At 31.4% G+C, this 20,057-nt stretch overlaps 4 protein-coding genes across 4 annotated transcripts; 3 read left to right on the top strand and 1 right to left on the bottom strand.

Moving 5' to 3' along the window:
* The first annotated feature begins 804 nt into the window (after window positions 1-804).
* Window positions 805-1,052, top strand: LOC113866003. Its single transcript, XM_027500864.1, has one exon. The coding sequence runs from the start codon at window positions 846-848 to the stop codon at window positions 1,050-1,052; it is 207 nt and encodes a 68-aa protein (XP_027356665.1). The 5' UTR covers window positions 805-845.
* A 6,350-nt stretch (window positions 1,053-7,402) lies between these two features.
* LOC113864781 (receptor-like protein kinase THESEUS 1) lies at window positions 7,403-10,940 on the top strand. The gene is made up of 2 exons (XM_027498878.1): window positions 7,403-7,527; window positions 7,716-10,940. Exon 2 carries the CDS (start codon window positions 7,863-7,865, stop codon window positions 10,395-10,397), a length of 2,535 nt encoding a protein of 844 aa, XP_027354679.1. The 5' UTR covers window positions 7,403-7,527; window positions 7,716-7,862; the 3' UTR covers window positions 10,398-10,940.
* Window positions 10,941-11,776: 836 nt separating this feature from the next.
* LOC113865956 lies at window positions 11,777-13,548 on the bottom strand. The gene is made up of 2 exons (XM_027500789.1): window positions 13,320-13,548; window positions 11,777-12,564 (listed from the first exon to the last, which is right to left on the bottom strand). Exons 1-2 carry the CDS (start codon window positions 13,546-13,548, stop codon window positions 11,777-11,779), a joined length of 1,017 nt encoding a protein of 338 aa, XP_027356590.1.
* A 2,491-nt stretch (window positions 13,549-16,039) lies between these two features.
* On the top strand, window positions 16,040-18,401 carry LOC113865106 (receptor-like protein kinase THESEUS 1). The gene has a single exon (XM_027499473.1). The coding sequence runs from the start codon at window positions 16,040-16,042 to the stop codon at window positions 18,311-18,313; it is 2,274 nt and encodes a 757-aa protein (XP_027355274.1). The 3' UTR covers window positions 18,314-18,401.
* Window positions 18,402-20,057: the final 1,656 nt, after the last annotated feature.

Here is a 20,057-nt window from a genome sequence, read left to right as displayed (position 1 = left end):
AACTTATTATCGACTCTTCAAAAAATAATATGAGATTCAATAAAATTTATAATTTTATCATTTAAATATGAATCACATATTTAACTGATTTATAATTTTTTTATTATACTCTTAAGTTTTGTTAGAAAGATTAAAGGAAAAAACATAAAGAGTTTAAAAAAGAAAGAAACGAAAAAATAAAAAAGGCAATACAAAATTCTTAAATTAGAATAATCTAAAAATATGAGATTATTAAAATTTTGAATGGTTTGTAAATTTTTATTTTTATTTTAAAAATTTCTAAATTAAACATTATATGAACTTTTTTCTTTTTTAATAATCAACTCTCATATAAAGTCTTAAAAAAATTAATTTAAACTTTTTATAATTTATCTTTTGTTTAAAATTTTCTTTTGCTCTAATTACACGTACCTCCATTTTTCATTCCAAGTATTATTTTCTCGCATACGTTTTTAAATTCTATTGAAAAGCTATCCGTGCCAAACTGTACTTGTCGCATCGCATAGTCCCCTTGTCACCTTTCAAATTGGTACTTCCCATTCCATCTTCACCGTCCACGTGGCAAACATCCAAGTAAACACCTTGCTTGAACCAAGTAGGTCTCCCGCGCCAAAAACATGATCACAATCATTGGTACACCCATTATGATCCCAACACGTGTCAACGCAATTAATTCGATGAGGACACGCGTCACGCATCCAACGACCCAATAAATTCACACCCCTTTTGACGAAACCTTCTCATCTGCCTCTATATAACCAGTCGCTCCGTGTAAACATGGAAGTGCCCAAAACATAAAAGCAACCTTCGATTCATAATCAACAACGTTGGAGAGTGTAGAGAACATGGTTTGCTTCTGTTTCTTAGTGGATCAAACGAGGAAGGTGAAGCGGAGCAAGCCCGTTGCGGGGTCGTGCTCGCGGTGTGGCGGTGGTGCCAGCGTCGCAGATATGATTACACAAACTCGATTTTGCTACGTTCCTTTCTACTGCAAATCTTGGAAAGCTATTATGTGCACTTTTTGTGGAGCCATGCTCAAGTCTTATAGATGAGAAAGTAATAGCAATTCAGATACACATATACACCAAATATCATTTGCTGGTTATATATTGTTACTCATAGTTGCTTCTTTTTTTTTTCGATGTTATAACATGTATCTTGATTTGGGGCTCTAGTTTGGTATACGCTATATTGAGTTGTAGATAGTAAAGCGAAAATATTGAAGTTTTTTTTTTTATACCTTTTCGCTTCTGAACTTTGATGTTTTGATTCCCTTTTTTATGTGCAAAGCCTTCATTCATTGAATTCTTCCAATCTATCTACAGGATACTACTGTTCTCTTGAGGTGGGTGATGATGGGTTAATCAAGAGTTGTGCTATTCTTCCTCTTGCTTCTTATATCTTTTTAAGCATCTTTTGAATAATTTTTTTATTATTGAATAAAAGTATATATTTTTATTATATTAATAATATTTAATATCTAAAAGAACTTTTAGTCAGAAAAGGGAGGATAATTTAAAATTGTTTTTCAATCGATAGCATTTAGAAAGCTTCATCATGGTTATGGTTTTGTGCCTCTGAGAAAAAAAACTTGTTTTTGGCTTCAAATGAACCATCTCTTAGATTATCATTTGTAGATAATTCATTTATTACAATTGATCTCTTCGTTATCATGTCACTTTCCTCCTTATTTATTGAGTCCTAAGGGCCTTTTCTGGTCCCATATTTTATAGTACGTAGTACTTGCTGTTAGCTAATCTTTTAGTATTTCTGGTGAAGGACTTGGCACTAAAGTATACAATTTTGATTTTTCCACATTTTTTTTCTTTTATATTTACTCCTGCTTTTTATTCTTTTTCTTTAAAACATTACATAACACATCTTTTAATTATTTATTTTTAGTTTAATTTCATTTATAGTCTCTATATTTTATTCTGTATGATTTTTAGTCTTTTTAATTTTAATTATTTGCATTTTATTATTACATTTTTTAATTATATATATTGATCATGGAGTCTTCTCCTGGTCCTTCTTAATTCCAATAAGTTTTGTAAAAGAATAGTGAATTGGTGAATTAGTCTCTACCATGAGTGTGATCCCACTGGCACTGTTAAAAAGAGAAAGTTGTAGTTGGCTTTTCTTTGTCTAATTAATTTGTTGAGTGAGAACTCTTTTGTCTGACTGTTATTTAACAAAATAGACAGTGATAAAAATTTTAAGCATTTTCTAATCCACACTTCATTTACTACAAAATTCCATATGACTTATCAAATATTGGTGAAAATTCCAGCCTATCAAATTGTAATTTTTTTGAATATCTATTTTGAGTATCCAAAACAATTTTTAATTTTCTATTCTTTTAACATCATCTAAAATTTCATTTACTACTACAACACCATTAAGTATATTTTTTTTTTCAACAAATTTAAACTTATCTTCATGAGTGCAGACATATTTCTACTCCTATTTATTATTATTTTTCAAGGCTTAGTTACAATTTTAATCCTCATAATTTAACTTATTTGTGATTTTAATTTTCATGTTTTTAAATTATTCATATTTAGTCCTGTAAATTTTTTATTATTCACATTAAGTTTCCACTCCACAAATTCATTCAATAATTAATAAAATACAATAAATATATATATAATATATCATTGATTTACACAAATTTATAAGAAATTATTTAAAAAATTTATATACTTTCCTACTTATTTGTATAAATAAATAAAATTTGCAAATGCGAACATCTCAATGAAATATAATAATTGTGACCAATGATATTTTTTTTATGTGAATTTAATTGGTGACGGTGGGAGTCATGTAAATGTAAATGTAGATGCATGCAAGTTTGGAAATGTGGAAATTAAGTAATGCCCAATAAAATTTTCTGCCTCATGAGACTTATATATGCTTTTTCAGTTTGCCGACCAAAGAAATATATATATAGACACACACACACACATATGTCAAAGTGTCAATTTTTCTACTGAAAACTGCCAACAAATCATGCAATTAAGTAAAGTAGGGTTACAGCATGGGAATATAGGGAAATTAAGGTCCGTGCAATAAATATGGAGAAAGTCCAAAGTAGGAAAAATGAAACCATGGCTGCCAAGAGACTTAGTGCCATATGGTCTATGGAATTGGATGGGATGCATTCACTCAAGACCAAAGTGGGAAATGCATTGTACTGAAAAAAAAAATGTAGAGTTCATATGTTTCTAAAAATAATTAATAATAAAAGCATGTTAAAGAATGTATAAATTATAAATTTATATAATTAAAAAACAATGACCAAAGTTATAATTAAATTTGTTATTCAAATAAAAATCTAGATTTTTTTCCTCGCTGAAGTACATCGATTACTTTGAAAGAAAATCAATTTATTTCAAAGGACTCGTTTTCAGGTTGAAAAAAAAGGCTTATAATGTTTTAGTTTAATTGTAATTCTTTGTTCTTACACTTTAATTTATGCACGATTTTAGTTTTTTTTACCTTTAATTGTTTATATTTAGTCTCTCTATTTTTAAAATTATCAACAGAATTATAATAGAAGTGTGACATATTGATTTATATAAATTAAAAAAAGTGTACAAATATCTAAATAAAAATACCAAGTGAAATATACAAAATATAATAAAAAGTGCAACAATTAATTTTAACTGAAAGAGCCTAATTGCATAATTTTAAAATTAAATCACAAGTATTATTGGCATATCATATTAAAACAACAAATAATAAAACAATCTCAAAACATCTAAAATCTATTTCGAAATGCTAGTTTGGTTTTAACTTATCCTATTTATTAGAGTGAGTGTGCGTATTTGATAATAGGAATTTTTTTATCAATAATTCTTAATTCTACTTTTTCTCATAAACCGACATGAGTCGATTTTTTAAAAGAAAACAAGGTTAAATTATTCTTTGGACAAATTATACCTTTTTAATCTATTTTTTTCTCACAAATTACTGAACTCAGAAAAGAAAAAAAATAGAGAAAAGACACTGACTGATTATGTAAATTGGACCTTCGTAATTTATAAATATGTTCTTGTTTTTTTGTTCTAAATTATAAACATGTTCAAAGCCCTTAAAAGTGTTTAAAGTGGGCTTTCACTGTAATTTGTTTCTTGAAGTTTGGACATGTTCGATCTTGGTCCACCGTGATCTCTCATTTGTTTTTCTGGGTTACGAAGTGACATGACATCCAACAGTTAAATACGTTTAAAGAAAGGACTTTGAAGTGTGTGAAGAATGTGTCAGTAAGCTGGTTATTCACCTATATTATTTTATTATAGACATTTTTTACTTGAGTTTGTATTTAAGTTATCTGCATGTGTTTAAAATTTTTATATTTGGCTTTTACTTTTCCAGAACGGTGAGTGCTTATGAAGCCAAAAACACAGAGACAATCCAAATCTAAGAAAATGCGACATAAGAAGGAAAGGGACATAGCAGACGACAAAAATGACGTCAATCAGATGGCGGTGAAAGTGCATGACATTACACAATATGCATGACAGTGATACACACGACGGTGATTTCTACCGTTAAATTAATATTTGATTTTAGATCATTCACTTAATGCTGCTTTTTACACACTCTCTTCTATATTGAAGGCCTATTTCGTGTTTTACAACTTAATACGCATTTGTGTTTATACTTTTTTAAAATTTTATAAACATTAATCACAATAATTATATCTATATTTATGAGGGTATTTAGATTTTTTGACTATGATGTTACGTTGAAATATTATATAGATCCATTTTCATATCCCAGATTTGCATTATCTGCACTACAATGTTATGAAACTAGCATGTTATTTAATGAGGTGTGGGGTATCTTTCCAGGTACTATGATGCTTTTTGCCTCCTTTAACCTCATGTACAAGCTTCGTAATAACATTATTATTGAAAATATAACAAATCAATATATTATTATTACCTTAAAAATACACTCTAATTACACCAAATACGTAAAAATATTTTTAATTAATGGTACACATAACCCTTTTCTTTATACATTTATTTGTGATGTGGTTACAACATAATATAAAAAAATAACCATGTTTTAAAATTGACATTACACAATATATATTCTCTTTTATCACCTGAGGTTGTAGCTCAGACCAATACTCAAGCTTATAGTCCATAGTCTTTCTAAATCTTGAATTGGATCCACATTCTATTTCAACAATAAAGAAGTGACCATAAAGAGATTACTTCAGTTAAAAGAAAGAAAAAGAAACAAGAAAAACAATCTCTTAAGAAAGAGAGTAAAAAGCCTACTTGATGTAAGTAAAAGATCGAGAAAAAAAATCACAAAGAAAAAAAAAATCTCTTAAAAAAGAAGCCCCCAAGAGGGCAATTTCACTCTGCTGCCAGAAAGATGGAAGCAGAGGCAAAGCAGGGCTCAAGAAAAAGTTGCTAAAACCATTGTATTTAATTTTTTTTTTTTTTGTTTATCAGACCCTTTGAATGATGGAATTTTAGTGATGAGATATAAGATGGGCTCATGGGCCTCATCGGTCATCATAGTTGACTATTTTGGGTCAACGTCCCTAGTTGACTTGTGAATAGGGAAGAAAGAAGAGTTGGGCTGTACTGTGTGTATAAAATAAGGTGGTTTATTGTGTGCTTATGAAAACGCAGTGTGAAAATATTAAATGTATTTTATTAAATATTTTAAATTATTAAAAATTAAGTTTTAAAAAAATTGTAATTTTGATAATTTTTTTAATGAACACATTAAACAAAGTCTCTTAAAAACTAAAGCTAAAAAAAATTAAAATAGAAGGATGTTTTTCTTCGGGCCCTCTAGTCTCTAACGTTAATGGTGGTGTGATTTGTGTTGTTTTGACGTTTGTGACCACTCACGTAGACTAAATGCTTTTATTTTTTCTTGAAAGATGATATTAAATAAATAATGATTAATCTATTAAATGCAAAGTAAGACACAACCCATCTTGATTTAGAGAAAGACATTCTAAAAAATGAATTCTTATACTTTTTAATCGAAAACAAATGTTCTAACAAAAATTAATGATTAAGAATAATTTTGAGTGATTTATTAAGAATAGTGAGAGATTGTATTTGGAATGAAAATATAAATAGATAAGAACAGGTTTGGTCCAATGTGCGAGGCCATGTGCTTCTATGCGGCGGTTATTTAAAAATGTCGTGTATTTCACTACACATTCACATCAAAACTTATTTATTCTCTTCATTCCACACACCGTTATCCCATTTCCAATAATATCAAATTATTTTTAAATATTATTTAAATGTTTTTTAAATTACATCTAAACACTATAGATAATAATTTTTTTAAATATTTAATATAATTATATTTATTAAAATTTATTATTTAAATATATGAAAGTTTATGATATGAAATAATTTTTAAAATTATCACAAAAAATAAAATTTTGAATAAAAAAGTGTGTTGTAGAGCATATTAATGATATTTTTTTAAAAAAATAAAAATAATAATAGTATATACAGGCTCGCGATGACAAGAAGTCAAACTCCGTTACCGTTAATGATAAGTATCTCGAAAGCGCGTTAATGCGGGTCCCACAAATCGTCGAACCCAGCACATCATAGCAACCGTTCCTTCCTAGCCATCAATTTCTTTTTTCTTTATTTGGTATTTGTATACAATATAAACGGTAGATAAGGGATGCACATGCAAGGACTTGTCAGCACTTTCTTCTTTTCCTCAAATTTTTATAGGATCATTTATTTTTATTTTTATTTATTTTAATCAAAATATACAAATAAATTTATCATTTTATGATATATATTTCATAAAATATGACTATAAATAATGATTATGTTACATAAAATATTATTTATTAAAAAAATATTATTGTTGTAAAAATTGTAACAAAGTACAAATTAGAAGAATAAACGATACTATACTGGATAAAATGATCCAAGTTATAATCTGAACTCATTTTTAAGATATACTGAGCTTATTGTTTTTAGTAATTTAAATATGTGATAGTTAACTTTAAACCTAATCAGATTAACAATACAGGTTAAATCATGAGCACCAATCACGGTTGATATAATATAAACTTTCTTAACATATAGTTTTTTTACAACCTATTCTATATTATAAATATTAGTTCAGTTGCATTGCCTAACTTCCATGATGTTTTTTAGTTTTTTATTGATTTTTGGGTTAAATCGTTCAATTCTTCTCAGATTTTGGACTTCTAAAATCACAATAACACAACAAAATCTTGCGGAAACAGCTGGTTTTATGGGGAGGAGTAGGAGTAGTAAGATTTTGAAGTTTCGTACCTTTTTCTTCTATGTGGGGCCCTCTTTTTTTCCTAAGTAAGTGACAGCCTAATCACCAGCCTGGAAAAGGGTGTTTGCTACCACACTAAAAAGCTCAACTTGATGAGTTCATGGTAATGGGGTTCATGTTTGTAATGTAATCTCAACTGGGTCTCCCTCTAATGTTCTAAACTTTCTTCACATTGGTACTACCAGATTATTCACATTAAAGGTAAGCTTTATTTTATTTTATTTTTAACCTATGCTCAATTTACTTACGTCAGAAGAACTACCTTATGCTAGATTTAAGACTCTCTGTGTTGTGTTTGTGACATTGGAAACTTCTGTACTTTGTCTCTTGCTTGTAATAGAAATGTCTGGTTCTGTGCATTGCTTCTCATAGATCGGTGGTTGTTGCAGGTTTTGTGTGGCTTGGAAATAAGCTATTGGGATTTTATTTTGCATTTCTGGGGTCTCTTTGAATTCGGATTTTGAGAAAATCCGTTTTGGTGATTTGGGTATCCATCAACCCGTTTATGGAATATTGAAGACCCAGGCGAAGCTACAATGGTGAAGATGGAACTCATTAAATGGGTTCCTCATGTTTTTGTTGTTGTTTTTCTGGTTTTGGTTAATGGCTCATTTGCCTTATACACTCCTCCTGATAGTTATCTAATTGCTTGTGGTTCTTCCCAAAACATCACCTTCCAAGGTCGAACTTTTGTCCCTGATTCACAGCATTCTTCACTTGTGCTGAGAAATGGGAATTCTGTTGTTGCTAGTTCCAATTCTAGTGTTCCCTTCCCACTTTACCAATCAGCTCGAATTTTCACTGAGAAAGCTTTTTATAGGTTTGAAATTCAGCAAGAAGGTAGGCATTGGGTGAGGCTATACTTTTCCCCTATTCCAAACGCTGGCCATAACTTGACTTCTGCTTCTATAACTGTGGTTACTGATGATTTTGTACTCTTAAGCAACTTCACCTTTAAGAAGTTCAATGGTTCGTACATGTTCAAGGAGTATGCAATCAATGTTACCTCTGATACATTGACTGTCACCTTCATTCCTTCAAATGGTTCAGTAACCTTCGTCAATGCAATTGAAGTTGTGTCAATGCCAAATGAGTTGTTTGTTGATCAGGCTTTGGCTGTTAGTCCACCAGCACCGTTCAGCGGGCTTTCTGAACTTGCCTTTGAAACTGTATATCGGTTAAACATGGGGGGTCCTTTGATTACCGCCCAGAATGACACCCTAGGTAGGACTTGGGTTAATGATAGGAAATACCTCCATGTGAACAGCTCTGTGCTTAATGTGTCAGTGAGTCCTTCGACCATTAAGTATCCGGTTGCTGTTACACCTGAGACAGCCCCAAATTGGGTCTATGCCACTGCTGAAACAATGGGAGATCCTAATGTAAATGATCCAAATTTCAACATTACTTGGGTCTTCACTGTGGATCCAAATTTCTCCTATTTTATCCGGGCGCATTTTTGTGATATTATGAGCAAGGCTCTCAACACTTTAGTGTTTGATTTATTCATAAATTCTGACATAGCTCTTGGAAGTCTTGATCTCTCATCCATAACTAATGACTTGGCTGTGCCTTACTACAAGGACTTCGTTGCCAACGCCTCAGCAGACTCTAACACACTGACTGTGAGCGTTGGTCCAGATTCTGTGGCAGTCATCCGAAATGCCACAATGAATGGATTGGAGATAATGAAGATCAGCAACCCATTAAAGAGCTTGGATGGACTTTCTTCAGTAGACAATCTTCTTCCGAGTTCACCATCAAAGAAAAACATGATAGGAGTAATAGTTGGTTCCGCTGTTGGTGCTTTTGCTTCAATAGCTGTGGTTGGATTTTGTTATTGCTTCTTGTTGAGACGCAAGTCCAAGTCTACTCAACAGGGCCATTCATGGCTTCCTCTACCCCTATATGGAAACTCTCTTACCATGACAAAAAATTCAACAACTTCACAGAAGAGTGGAACTGCAAGCTGCATTTCTTTAGCTTCGTCGAACCTTGGACGATTCTTCAGTTTCCAAGAAATCCTAGACGCAACCAACAAATTTGATGAGAAGCTACTTCTTGGAGTTGGTGGTTTTGGAAGGGTTTATCAGGGAACACTTGAAGATGGGACCAGTGTAGCTGTTAAAAGAGGTAACCCAAGATCTGAGCAAGGCCTTGCTGAATTCCGTACAGAAATTGAAATGTTATCCAAGCTTCGCCATCGTCATCTTGTGTCTCTCATTGGTTATTGTGATGAGAGGTCAGAAATGATCCTTGTCTATGAATACATGGCCAATGGACCCCTCCGGAGTCATTTGTATGGAACAGATCTTCCACCTCTATCATGGAAGCAGCGGCTTGAGATTTGCATTGGAGCAGCTAGAGGTCTTCATTATCTCCACACCGGAGCAGCTCAAAGCATAATTCACCGAGACGTGAAGACAACAAATATCCTCTTGGATGAGAACTTTGTCGCCAAAGTTGCTGATTTTGGCCTCTCCAAGACTGGTCCTGCTCTTGATCAGACCCATGTGAGCACTGCTGTTAAGGGTAGTTTCGGTTACCTTGATCCTGAATACTTCAGAAGGCAACAACTTACTGAGAAATCAGATGTGTATTCATTTGGAGTAGTGTTGATGGAAGTTTTATGCACACGGCCAGCCTTGAATCCAGTCCTTCCAAGGGAGCAGGTTAATATAGCAGAGTGGGCAATGACCTGGCAGAAGAAGGGGATGCTTGACCAAATCATGGATCAAAATCTTGTTGGCAAGGTGAATCCTGCTTCTCTTAAGAAGTTTGGGGAGACAGCTGAGAAGTGCTTGGCCGAGCACGGCGTGGATCGGCCATCTATGGGAGATGTCTTGTGGAATCTTGAATATGCTCTGCAGCTTCAAGAGACCTCATCAGCCCTCATGGAACCTGAAGATAACAGCACAAACCACATCACTGGCATTCAGTTGACACCCCTTGAGCATTTTGATAACAGTGTGAGTATGATTGATGGGGGCAACTTTTACACGGATGATGATGCAGAAGATGCTGCCACAAGTGCAGTATTTTCTCAATTGGTAAATCCTCGCGGAAGATGAGCTCTTGTGTACTCATAATTCTGGCCAAAGGCCTTTAAGTAAGTGCCTTAGGACTAGTTAAAAAGTCCTGATTGGTGAATGAAGGTTATTTCTTATTTAGTTACTGCTTTTCTTAATCCATTTTTTTCCCACAATCAATTTACTATGTAATATACTTGAGTGATAGTGATGGGTGTCAATGAGCTGGTTACTAATTGCAATTGCATGTAAGGTACCCTATAAAATTCTGTTGTACTAAATGTAAACCAAATAGGAGCTCAGCTCCTCAAGTTGTTCTTACACCTTAAAATATATGGAGGTTATAAGTTCTTTAGAATGTGACTACAGTGGCAAGTAGGGGACTGATCCTGATAAGTTGAATTGCTTTTCTTTTCACTTTTCGGGATTTCTTTATATGCTTTTATACTAATATTTACATATGGCTTCTAAAGAGATGTTGAAAAAGTTTAAGTGCTTTATGGAATTAGTGAGTAGTCAATATGGAACTTAAATAAGTTGGAAATGATGCGAATTTTTGAAGAATCAATTAAAGACATTATTTGTTAGAGATGGTTTACTTTCCTCCTATAGAAATGTATGTCATAGTAACCAAGTTTTATAGACATGGGTTTCTTCAATTATATTTTCTCCTAGAAATCAAATATTTCAAAGTTAATTTTTCAACCATCTTGGATATATTGGCTAATTTCTTATCATTTTCATTTTCCACATGATATGTTTCTAGCTGTCAATTATTGAAAAAATAAAATAAAAATAAAAATCAATATATATATATATATCCTAAAAGATTCTTAAATCTCCAATGTTATTTATTTATTTAATATGCATTAAATTATTATGGGGGTCATTTTTCAAGAGCAGATGCAAATAAGATCCAACTTTAAGACCTTGAACATCGGCAAAATATTATTATAAGGGTGAGGAAGAATGAATATTTTAAAAATAGCACCTGTATCGTGTCAGATACTTTGTAAACACTTCTACTTATATTTTGTATTTTTTTTATTTTTTGAAGTTTTCTTATATAATATTTATTTTTGAAAATTTAAATCAGTCAATAAAAATGAGAATACTATAATAATTATACAAATAATATCATCTTATCATATCTAAAATAACTAATTTTATGTATTGTATTCTTTAATTTTTAAAAATTATTGTATGCTTTCTAGTTCAGGTGTCTAAACGAGGCAACCTTGCATGCAATCACATTATTTTAATTTAGTTAAACAATCAAAAGATTATAACTTTTATTCAACAGTAAATCTGGGTACAGAACACTTCTCTTTTTGCCACAATAAAACATAAAACAATCTCCATCTTAAAACAATTACAACTTTGAATAATTCTAGTAGGAGCACATTGGTGGCATAAAAAATTTATCTTCTGCAAACTATACCATTCCCACTGTTGGCAACACCAGTGCAATCAAGCACCCCATAATCAATCACTTGGTTCTTATTTACTAAAGCTTCAGCAGGAGCAAACAAACAAACACCACAATCAGCAGAAACAAGTGAGGTGGTTCTGTACCTATCTTCCCCTCCAACAACTGGCATTGCCACACCCAACTTAACAGGATTTTGAAAATCAGGTTGATAAGTCCTTCCAAGAACCCCTTCAACTTTGGAGGATAGACTATAGAATTTGAACTGCACCTCCAAGTGTGCAAAACAATCATTATCAGGAATTTGATAGTTGTGGATTCTACTATCTTCCTTAGTCACAGGCACCACATTGAGAGATATATCTGCTACTTCTGGAAGAGTAATAGTAACACTGTTCTTGCTTGATGTTCTCTTTATTCTAAATTGATTTTCTGGACATTGCCATGTAGAGAGGTACCCATCTGGGATCACAAGTTCTTTTCCATTGTGAGAGAATTTCAAATGGTCAATTTCATCACCCCATGATGATGTTGGTGTGGCCTCAATGGTAAACTTATGGGAATCGAAGAGGATTCCTAATGCTTGAATCCAAGTGTAATCTCTTGTTCTACCTTCAGGCCTAAGGCCAATGAAACGTGCATTGATTTGGAAATTCACATCTGATACTAAGGTGAAATGCTCATTTTTTCTTCCATGGAAATAGAAAACAATGCCATCTGCTCCAACAAAACGAGGGTCCAAGCATGCAGATCCTGGACTTCTGCAATTTGGTTTATGATCTGTTATCATCAAACAGAGACATGAAAACTTCTTAAGCTTCCACAAAATGGTAATGTTGGAATGAATCATCTCATGTTAAATTTTCGCATGATTTTATCAGGTGAAAAATTTGTATCTATCCTCTTTTCATAAATATTTATGATATAAATTATTTTTTCGCATAAAAAGGTTACATCAAAATTCAACGCGAGATGATTCACCCTCACATAAAACTGTACCGACACAGAGCAACCCAAGTAAAAAAATTTAATTCATGAATATGGAATTATTTAAGCCAAGTACAAATTTTTAATTGAACTAAATTGCTTCAAACCATCATTCCTATTAAAAAAATCAGAAACCAAAAGAAACTAAAAACTGAAAAAATTGCATTTTTTAATAAGGTATAATTAGGGGTTATTAAAACCAAACTACCTATAACAGTTTTATATTGCTTTTCTTATTATACCTCAGTTTAAAAACTAGTTCTTTCCTTAGCCCTACCATTACCTTACATAACCAATAAATTCATCTTTCTTTCACAATTTCACTCATCTAATCAATGCCTCTCTTCTATATGCTTTGTTCCCTCAACAAAAAATAACAGTGTAAAAATAAATATAAATTTTTTTTTTCTAATAATTGATGTAAACTGAACGTAAAATATCAATTTGATTTAGTTTGATTTTGATATTATGTTCAAAACAAACCAAACCGAATCCTAGATACTTTTAGAATATACACTGTATGTCAAATGAACGTAGGATGATCTTACGTTTGCAGGTAGTTTCGCATGTGGGAGAATTACAGTTAACAGAACAGACTTTGGCTTTTGGGTCTGGCGATGATGCATGAGGGCACTGATGAGGGCATTTTATTTTTTTCAAGAAGCATGGACCACGGTTGGTGCAGGTTCGAGTTTCTTGTCCTGCAATTATTTGCATTTCACATAATGTAAATAACAGCATGACAAATACCAAGGCATTGTTGCTTGAGATAGCCATGATTTCCCTCTAATACACAGGAAAAGACTAATGTGACTCTCTCTTATAAGCTCTCTTTGGTTTATGAGTATTTATAGAAGAAAACTCAGCGTGTGAGTGGTCATTTTTCCAAGAGTGTTCAATGTATTAAGATGTAAGAATATAATTCAATATTTCTTATATGACTTGGACAAGCGAGTTCATTTAGTTTTTAGTTTTTAGGAGTCAAGTCAAAAATTTATACATATTGTTACTTTCTTAAATCCTCATCTATGGAAATTAAATCTCGCGGAACATGTCAATGCATTAATATTCACTAATTGAGCAAGTGATGATTGACCTATGTGCCTTTCACTGATGGCAAAGGCTTCATGAGTTGCTTGTATTGAGGGAGGACTGATTGACACCCCGCTAAGTCTGGTCTAGTATAGCCATGAGATATGGAAACAAACTTGTGAAGAGGGCATGGTCTATTGTGAATTTTTAGTGACATTGAAAAATGAAAATCTGGTCTCAATAATATTTCTGAAAATACAAGCAAATTTTACTATAATTAGAGGAAATTATTATTCTTAGAATAATATTCTAACCCTTCTAAAATTTGGCAGACTCTTACATATTCCCTGTTATCCATTTCTACTTGTATGTCTGTTAACCCTAAAACAAACTTTTTTTTTTAAAGTTATACAAGTAATTTTGGTTTTAATCATAAAAATTAAATAAAACCTTTAATCTGCTCCATCTTCATAAAAAGGTTCATACACTACTCACTTCTCCTCCACTGCCATTATCATCGATCACTTATCATCTTCATCACCACAAATCAACCCCTATTTTATAGACCACCATATGATTTATATTCTGATCTTAGATTTTCATCGATTAAATACTGTTTCATTCACCCCTAGCCAAAATATAAAGTAGGCTTATTTCATGTAAACTATTCTTCACCAGTATAGTTTACTTTTGAAATGGTTAGATTAGTTTTGCTAAATCAGCCGTTAATTTGTAGTTTGTAATTTTTTTCTTCTATACGTACCATATCATAATTGTCTTGTATAACCTTCCTCGCTCAATAAGGAAATGTACAGTTTTGAATGTTGCCAATTGCAAAGTTGTTTCCTTTTAAAATAATTTTTGAATATGCATTGCAGGTTGTATTATTACATTGTTTTCGTACGGTGCTTCAAAGAAAATGTCATTTTATTTGGAGTGCCCGTAGTCAATTATGTGTTGTAACAATATTATTGTGTGTTAAAGCAACATACCTGCACTAAATGCTCTTATTTTTGTTGTAATCAAGTGTAAATTGAATCTCACATAAAATAAAATATGAATAAGTTAGAAGTTTATAAAGATAGAACTCATGTACCTATTACTTTAAAGTTTAGAGAATGCATTATGATGTTCTATTCATTATAAAGTTTCTTACCTAATACTCTTTAAAAAACACAACAGTTTTTTAAAATATCTAATAGTAATATCAGAACTCAGACAACTAGATGAGTCGCGACCAAAAGCGGTATAAACCATAAAAAAGAAACGGTGACATTGTAGAGGGTGTGAAGCAGCCCAAAATTAAGGGTTTATAAAAAAATAAACTCATGTACCCGTAGCCTAAATTTTAAAGTCGCATTGTGTTGTTTCTTATGTTGTTCCTGCTCATTGTAAGACTCCCTACCTAATACTCTTAAAAACAAAACCCAACAGTTTTGACTTGGTATATATATCATGAACATATAATATATAAACCGACATTGAATAACATTCCAGCCAAGCATATTTCGATTCAATACACTCATGCGCGTTATTCTTAATGGCTGGTTGACTACTCGTCTTTCGATAATAAATATTTGAATCAGCCTCTGACGTGTTTTAGTAAAAAGAAAAGTCATTTTATATAAATTATTCGTGTAATTAATAGTTTTTTAAAGTATATAAAGCATCTTTTACGGTCTCGAGTTTGAATTCTAGTAATTGCAGTTTTACTAAATGATCAGAGTGAGAACTCTTTTTAGTTTTTACCTCTAAAGACAAACAGTATAATGATTTTTCACATTTGTGGGAAAAGTGGAAGGAAATTTACATTTGTGGCTTCATCCAAACCAGAGAAATGAACTGAATTTACACATTTCAACCCCTCTCGACACATGAAAAACAAACTTAGCGTAAAGGTCACTTTTAGAACCGAAAAAAGAGAGGCTAAAGTTCATTTTATGTGAACCAAATAAAAAAAGATGTGCGTGTCGCTTTGTAATTTGAATTGGTCTTGATCTTGAAGATGCTAAGCTAATAAAATCTTAAGAAAAAACAAAAAATCACGTTTCAACCAACTAAATGTTCTTTTATACTGCGTATAAAGCAACTGGGCTTCAGGAATTCTATGGTACTAGAGCTTCACTAGCTAACTTGGGAATTGGGTTTCAACTCACTCAATAATCTTATTGTAGTGCTTCATTACTATTAGAGTGGTTCTAACAAGAACAATTCTTGTTATACTACAGAGGAACAAATGAGGATACCATTTTGTCTAGCTTTTCTTCTATACTTGTGTAAGGAATCACTTGCCTCTTTCATTCCCATAGATAATTATTTAGTTGCATGTGGTTCTTCCGACAAACTCACCTTTCAGGATCGAACTTTCATTCCTGACTCTGAACATGCCAACGTAGAAATAAAAGCCATGAAATCTGTGGCACTTACCACTAAACATGGTGTCCCTTCTCCATTGTATCAGTCAGCTCGAGTCTTCTCAGAACAGTCATCATATAAATTCAAAATTGAACAACAAGGGAGGCATTGGATCCGCCTTTATTTTCACCCTTTTCCTCATTCAAACCCCAACATGGCCTTTGCCTCAATAACAGTAGTCACTGATAATAGTTTTGTGCTTCTCAATAATTTCATATTCCAAGACAACAAGGACTCTTACTTGTTCAAGGAATATGTAATCATTGTAACATCAAATGAGTTGTTACTCACATTCATCCCTCACCACAATTCAATTGTGTTTGTTAATGCTGTTGAAGTTGTCTCTATGCCAGATTTGCTCTTTCCTCAACTTCTAAACCCACCAGTACCTTCAAATTTTGCCCTTGAAACTGTCTACCGGTTGAATATTGGTGGTGCATCCATTGCTTCTCATGATGACATCCTTAGTAGGACTTGGGAGAATGATGAAATCTACTTTCACTCTGCAAGTACTGCTGTTAATATTTCAACAAACACTTCATCTATAAAGCCTATGGATTTTTTACCAATTACAGCACCACCATTGGTTTATGCTAGTGCCAAAGCCTGGGGAGATGATGCTACATCGGGGTCCAGATTAAGCTGGAATTTCTCTGTAAGTCCTGATTTTATATATTTTGTTCGGATTCATTTCTGTAACATAATTAGCAACGTTTCCAACTCTCTTCATTTGGACCTATTTATAAATGAAGGCATTACACTAAAAAGCCTTGTCCTGTCTTTTCTCACTGGTGACCTTGCTGAGCCATATTTCAAGGGTTTTGTCACCAACGGCAAAGGAAATAGTTTGACAGTAAGTGTTAGTCCTGACATGATGACCGATTCCACAAATGCAACCATGAATGGGTTGGAGATATTGAAGATCAGCAACGATTTCGGTAGCTTAGATGGGTTTTCCTCTGTTGACGATATTCTTACCAAATCTTCAAAAATAAGTACAAAATTAAAAGTCATTATAATTGGTTGCACTGTTAGTGTTTTTATGTTTCTAGCATTTCTTGGGCTGTCACTTTGTTACTTAATAGCTCGCAGGAGAGAAAAAAAATCAGAAATCACTTTCAAATTTCCAAAACGTTTTACTTTACAAGCAATCAAGCAAGCCACCAATGATTTTGACCAGAGCCTGCTGATTGGAGAAGGAGGATTTGGCAAGGTGTATCAAGGAACACTAGAAAATGGGGAAACTGTAGCAATCAAAGTAGCAAATCATGAATCCAAACAAGGTCTCAATGAGTTCCATAATGAGATAGAATTGTTATCTGGACTTGGCCATCCAAACCTTGTATCTCTTATAGGATGCTGTACTGAAAATTCAGAACTGATTCTGGTATACAAATACATGGCAAAAGGATCTTTCAGTAGTCATCTTTATGGGACAGACTTTGTTCCTCTATCATGGAAGCAACGTCTTGGGATATGCATTGGGGCTGCAAAGGGACTTTGCTATCTTCACTTTGGAGCTAAACATAGCATAATTCATCGTGATGTGAAGACAGCAAACATTCTCTTGGATGAAAATCTTGTGGCAAAAGTTGCTGATTTTGGGATCTCAAAAAAGGGTCGTCTTGATAAAAGCCATGTGACAACCAATGTAAAGGGTAGTTTTGGATACCTTGATCCTGATTATTTTAGGACCAAGTGTCTCACTGAGAAATCAGATGTTTATTCATTTGGGGCAGTGTTGATTGAAGTTATCTGCGGCAAGCCTGCTTTAGATGATGCGCGTCCAACACAGCATGTTAATTTGGCAATTTGGGCATTAAATTGCCATGAAAATGGCACCTTTCATGAAATGATGGACCCATATTTGATTGGTAAAGTGAATATGGATTCTTTAACTAAGGTTTCTGAGTTGGCTTGGAAGTGCTTGCACGATAGTCGGGTGAAAAGGCCTCCAATGGCGTACGTATTGTGTCAACTTGAAGAGGCTCTTCATCTTGAGTTGTCATCACCACTTTGTAATGGAAGTGCAGATTCTGTCTCCCATGCCCATTTAGAAAATGGATTCGCAAATGGTATAGAAGATGTTGCTTAAAACCATGCTCTCTTGATTCAACAACTCCATTGTAGAAAGCTGCTTAAATCAAATAAGAAAATGTTGACTGCAATGCTTTTTAGGATTGCTTTTCATGAAACCATTTTTTGTAGTAATTTTTTATTAAAAATTATAAATTTTAATAACCTTTAATTGTAGCTTGTGCTTAGTTATTTCGATTATTCCACTTTTCATAAAAATTTTAACTTAGAAACTTATTAAATAATAAAAAGTCCATATGATAAAATATTAAAAAAAACTGAAATTTTGAAATGATGTGTCCGTAAAAATCATATTTATTTTCAATAAAAAAGAAGAGTCTTATATGCTAAAAAATTATTAAATGTAGATAATTTATTCCAGTATTAAATGAATAATAAAAATAAGTTAATGTCTTACGCATTAAACTTTTTTTTGAAGCTGTTACTCTGATTATTTTTTTATTTAATAAATTCATATATTAAATATTTAATATGTTTTAGCACATTTTTAATAATTAAAAATTAATAAACATTCTTAAATTGTGTTTTTTCCTTCATTAAAATTAAATTTAAGATTAAAGTGAACTTCTACATTTGTCTCTTCCAATAAATTTAATAAATATTAAGTTACTAAAACAACCTTACAGTTAAAGTATGAGTTTAACTTTAAGTGTATTATCAATGTAATTATATTACACTATCAATCAATTATAATATATTATAAATGTGATTTTTAAATTGATTATTCTTGTTAAAATAATAATTTATGATTAAATTACAGTGCAAAAAATTCTGACATTATCAATGTATTTAAATTAAATTCTTAAAATAATTTATATTTATTTTTTCTTAAAACAAAATGAAAATATTATCTTTTTTGGATAAGTTATAGATAAGTCTTTGTAAAAAAAAGAAATAATTGAAAAGATAAATTATTAACTTATAAAAAAATTATTCATTTTTATAACATTTTTTAACGACTTATCCATAAGTTTATCTAAATAGGACCATTATTAACTATGTAAATATTTCACATATCCTTAATATGTGAAAGTGTAAATGTAAGCATTATTAATTTAATTATTTAATCTTATCCACTTTTATATATATAGTTTTGGGTATAAATTTTTAAATGACAGTATTTTTAGAAGATTTCTCAAATAAGATTATTTTTAAGAGTTTGTTCTCTATTTCATTTATTAAATACATTTTTTATATTAAATATTTATTTTTAAGTTTAATTTAAAATTTCCAATTTTATAATTTTTAGTTAAAAAGTTATCACTTTATTTAATTTTATTTAATCTAATTGAAATTTAATTATTAATAATTATATTATTTTATTTTTTTAAAATAATAAAGCTATTAAATTTTAAAATAATCATATAGTATATTTTAATTAATTATTTAAAAAATTTATTTTAATTTAATGATACATGTACATTGTCCAAGAATGGTAAATATTAGTTTAAAATAAAATCAACGTTGGACATCATACTCTCATTGGACATATAATAAAATTGAAAGATAAAAAATAAATAATCCCTGGTAATTTTGTTTAAGTTGGCTTGAACTTAAGATTTTATTTTACAAAAAATAAATATTTACTACTTGAACTGATGTTTTATTTTTCAAATTTATTTAATTAATACATTTTTTTCGCAGATGAACATTAAATGCAGTAAATATTTACAAATAATAATTAATTAATACACGAGTATAATTTAATCTCTCTATCATCTATATATTAAACCATGTCAAAA

This window comes from Abrus precatorius, unplaced genomic scaffold (assembly GCF_003935025.1).
Source record: "Abrus precatorius isolate BTA unplaced genomic scaffold, Abrus_2018 Scaffold4, whole genome shotgun sequence".
Taxonomy (NCBI): domain Eukaryota; kingdom Viridiplantae; phylum Streptophyta; class Magnoliopsida; order Fabales; family Fabaceae; genus Abrus; species Abrus precatorius.
Note: the sequence above shows the minus strand (reverse complement) of the source record. Positions and strands in the feature narration are given on the sequence as shown.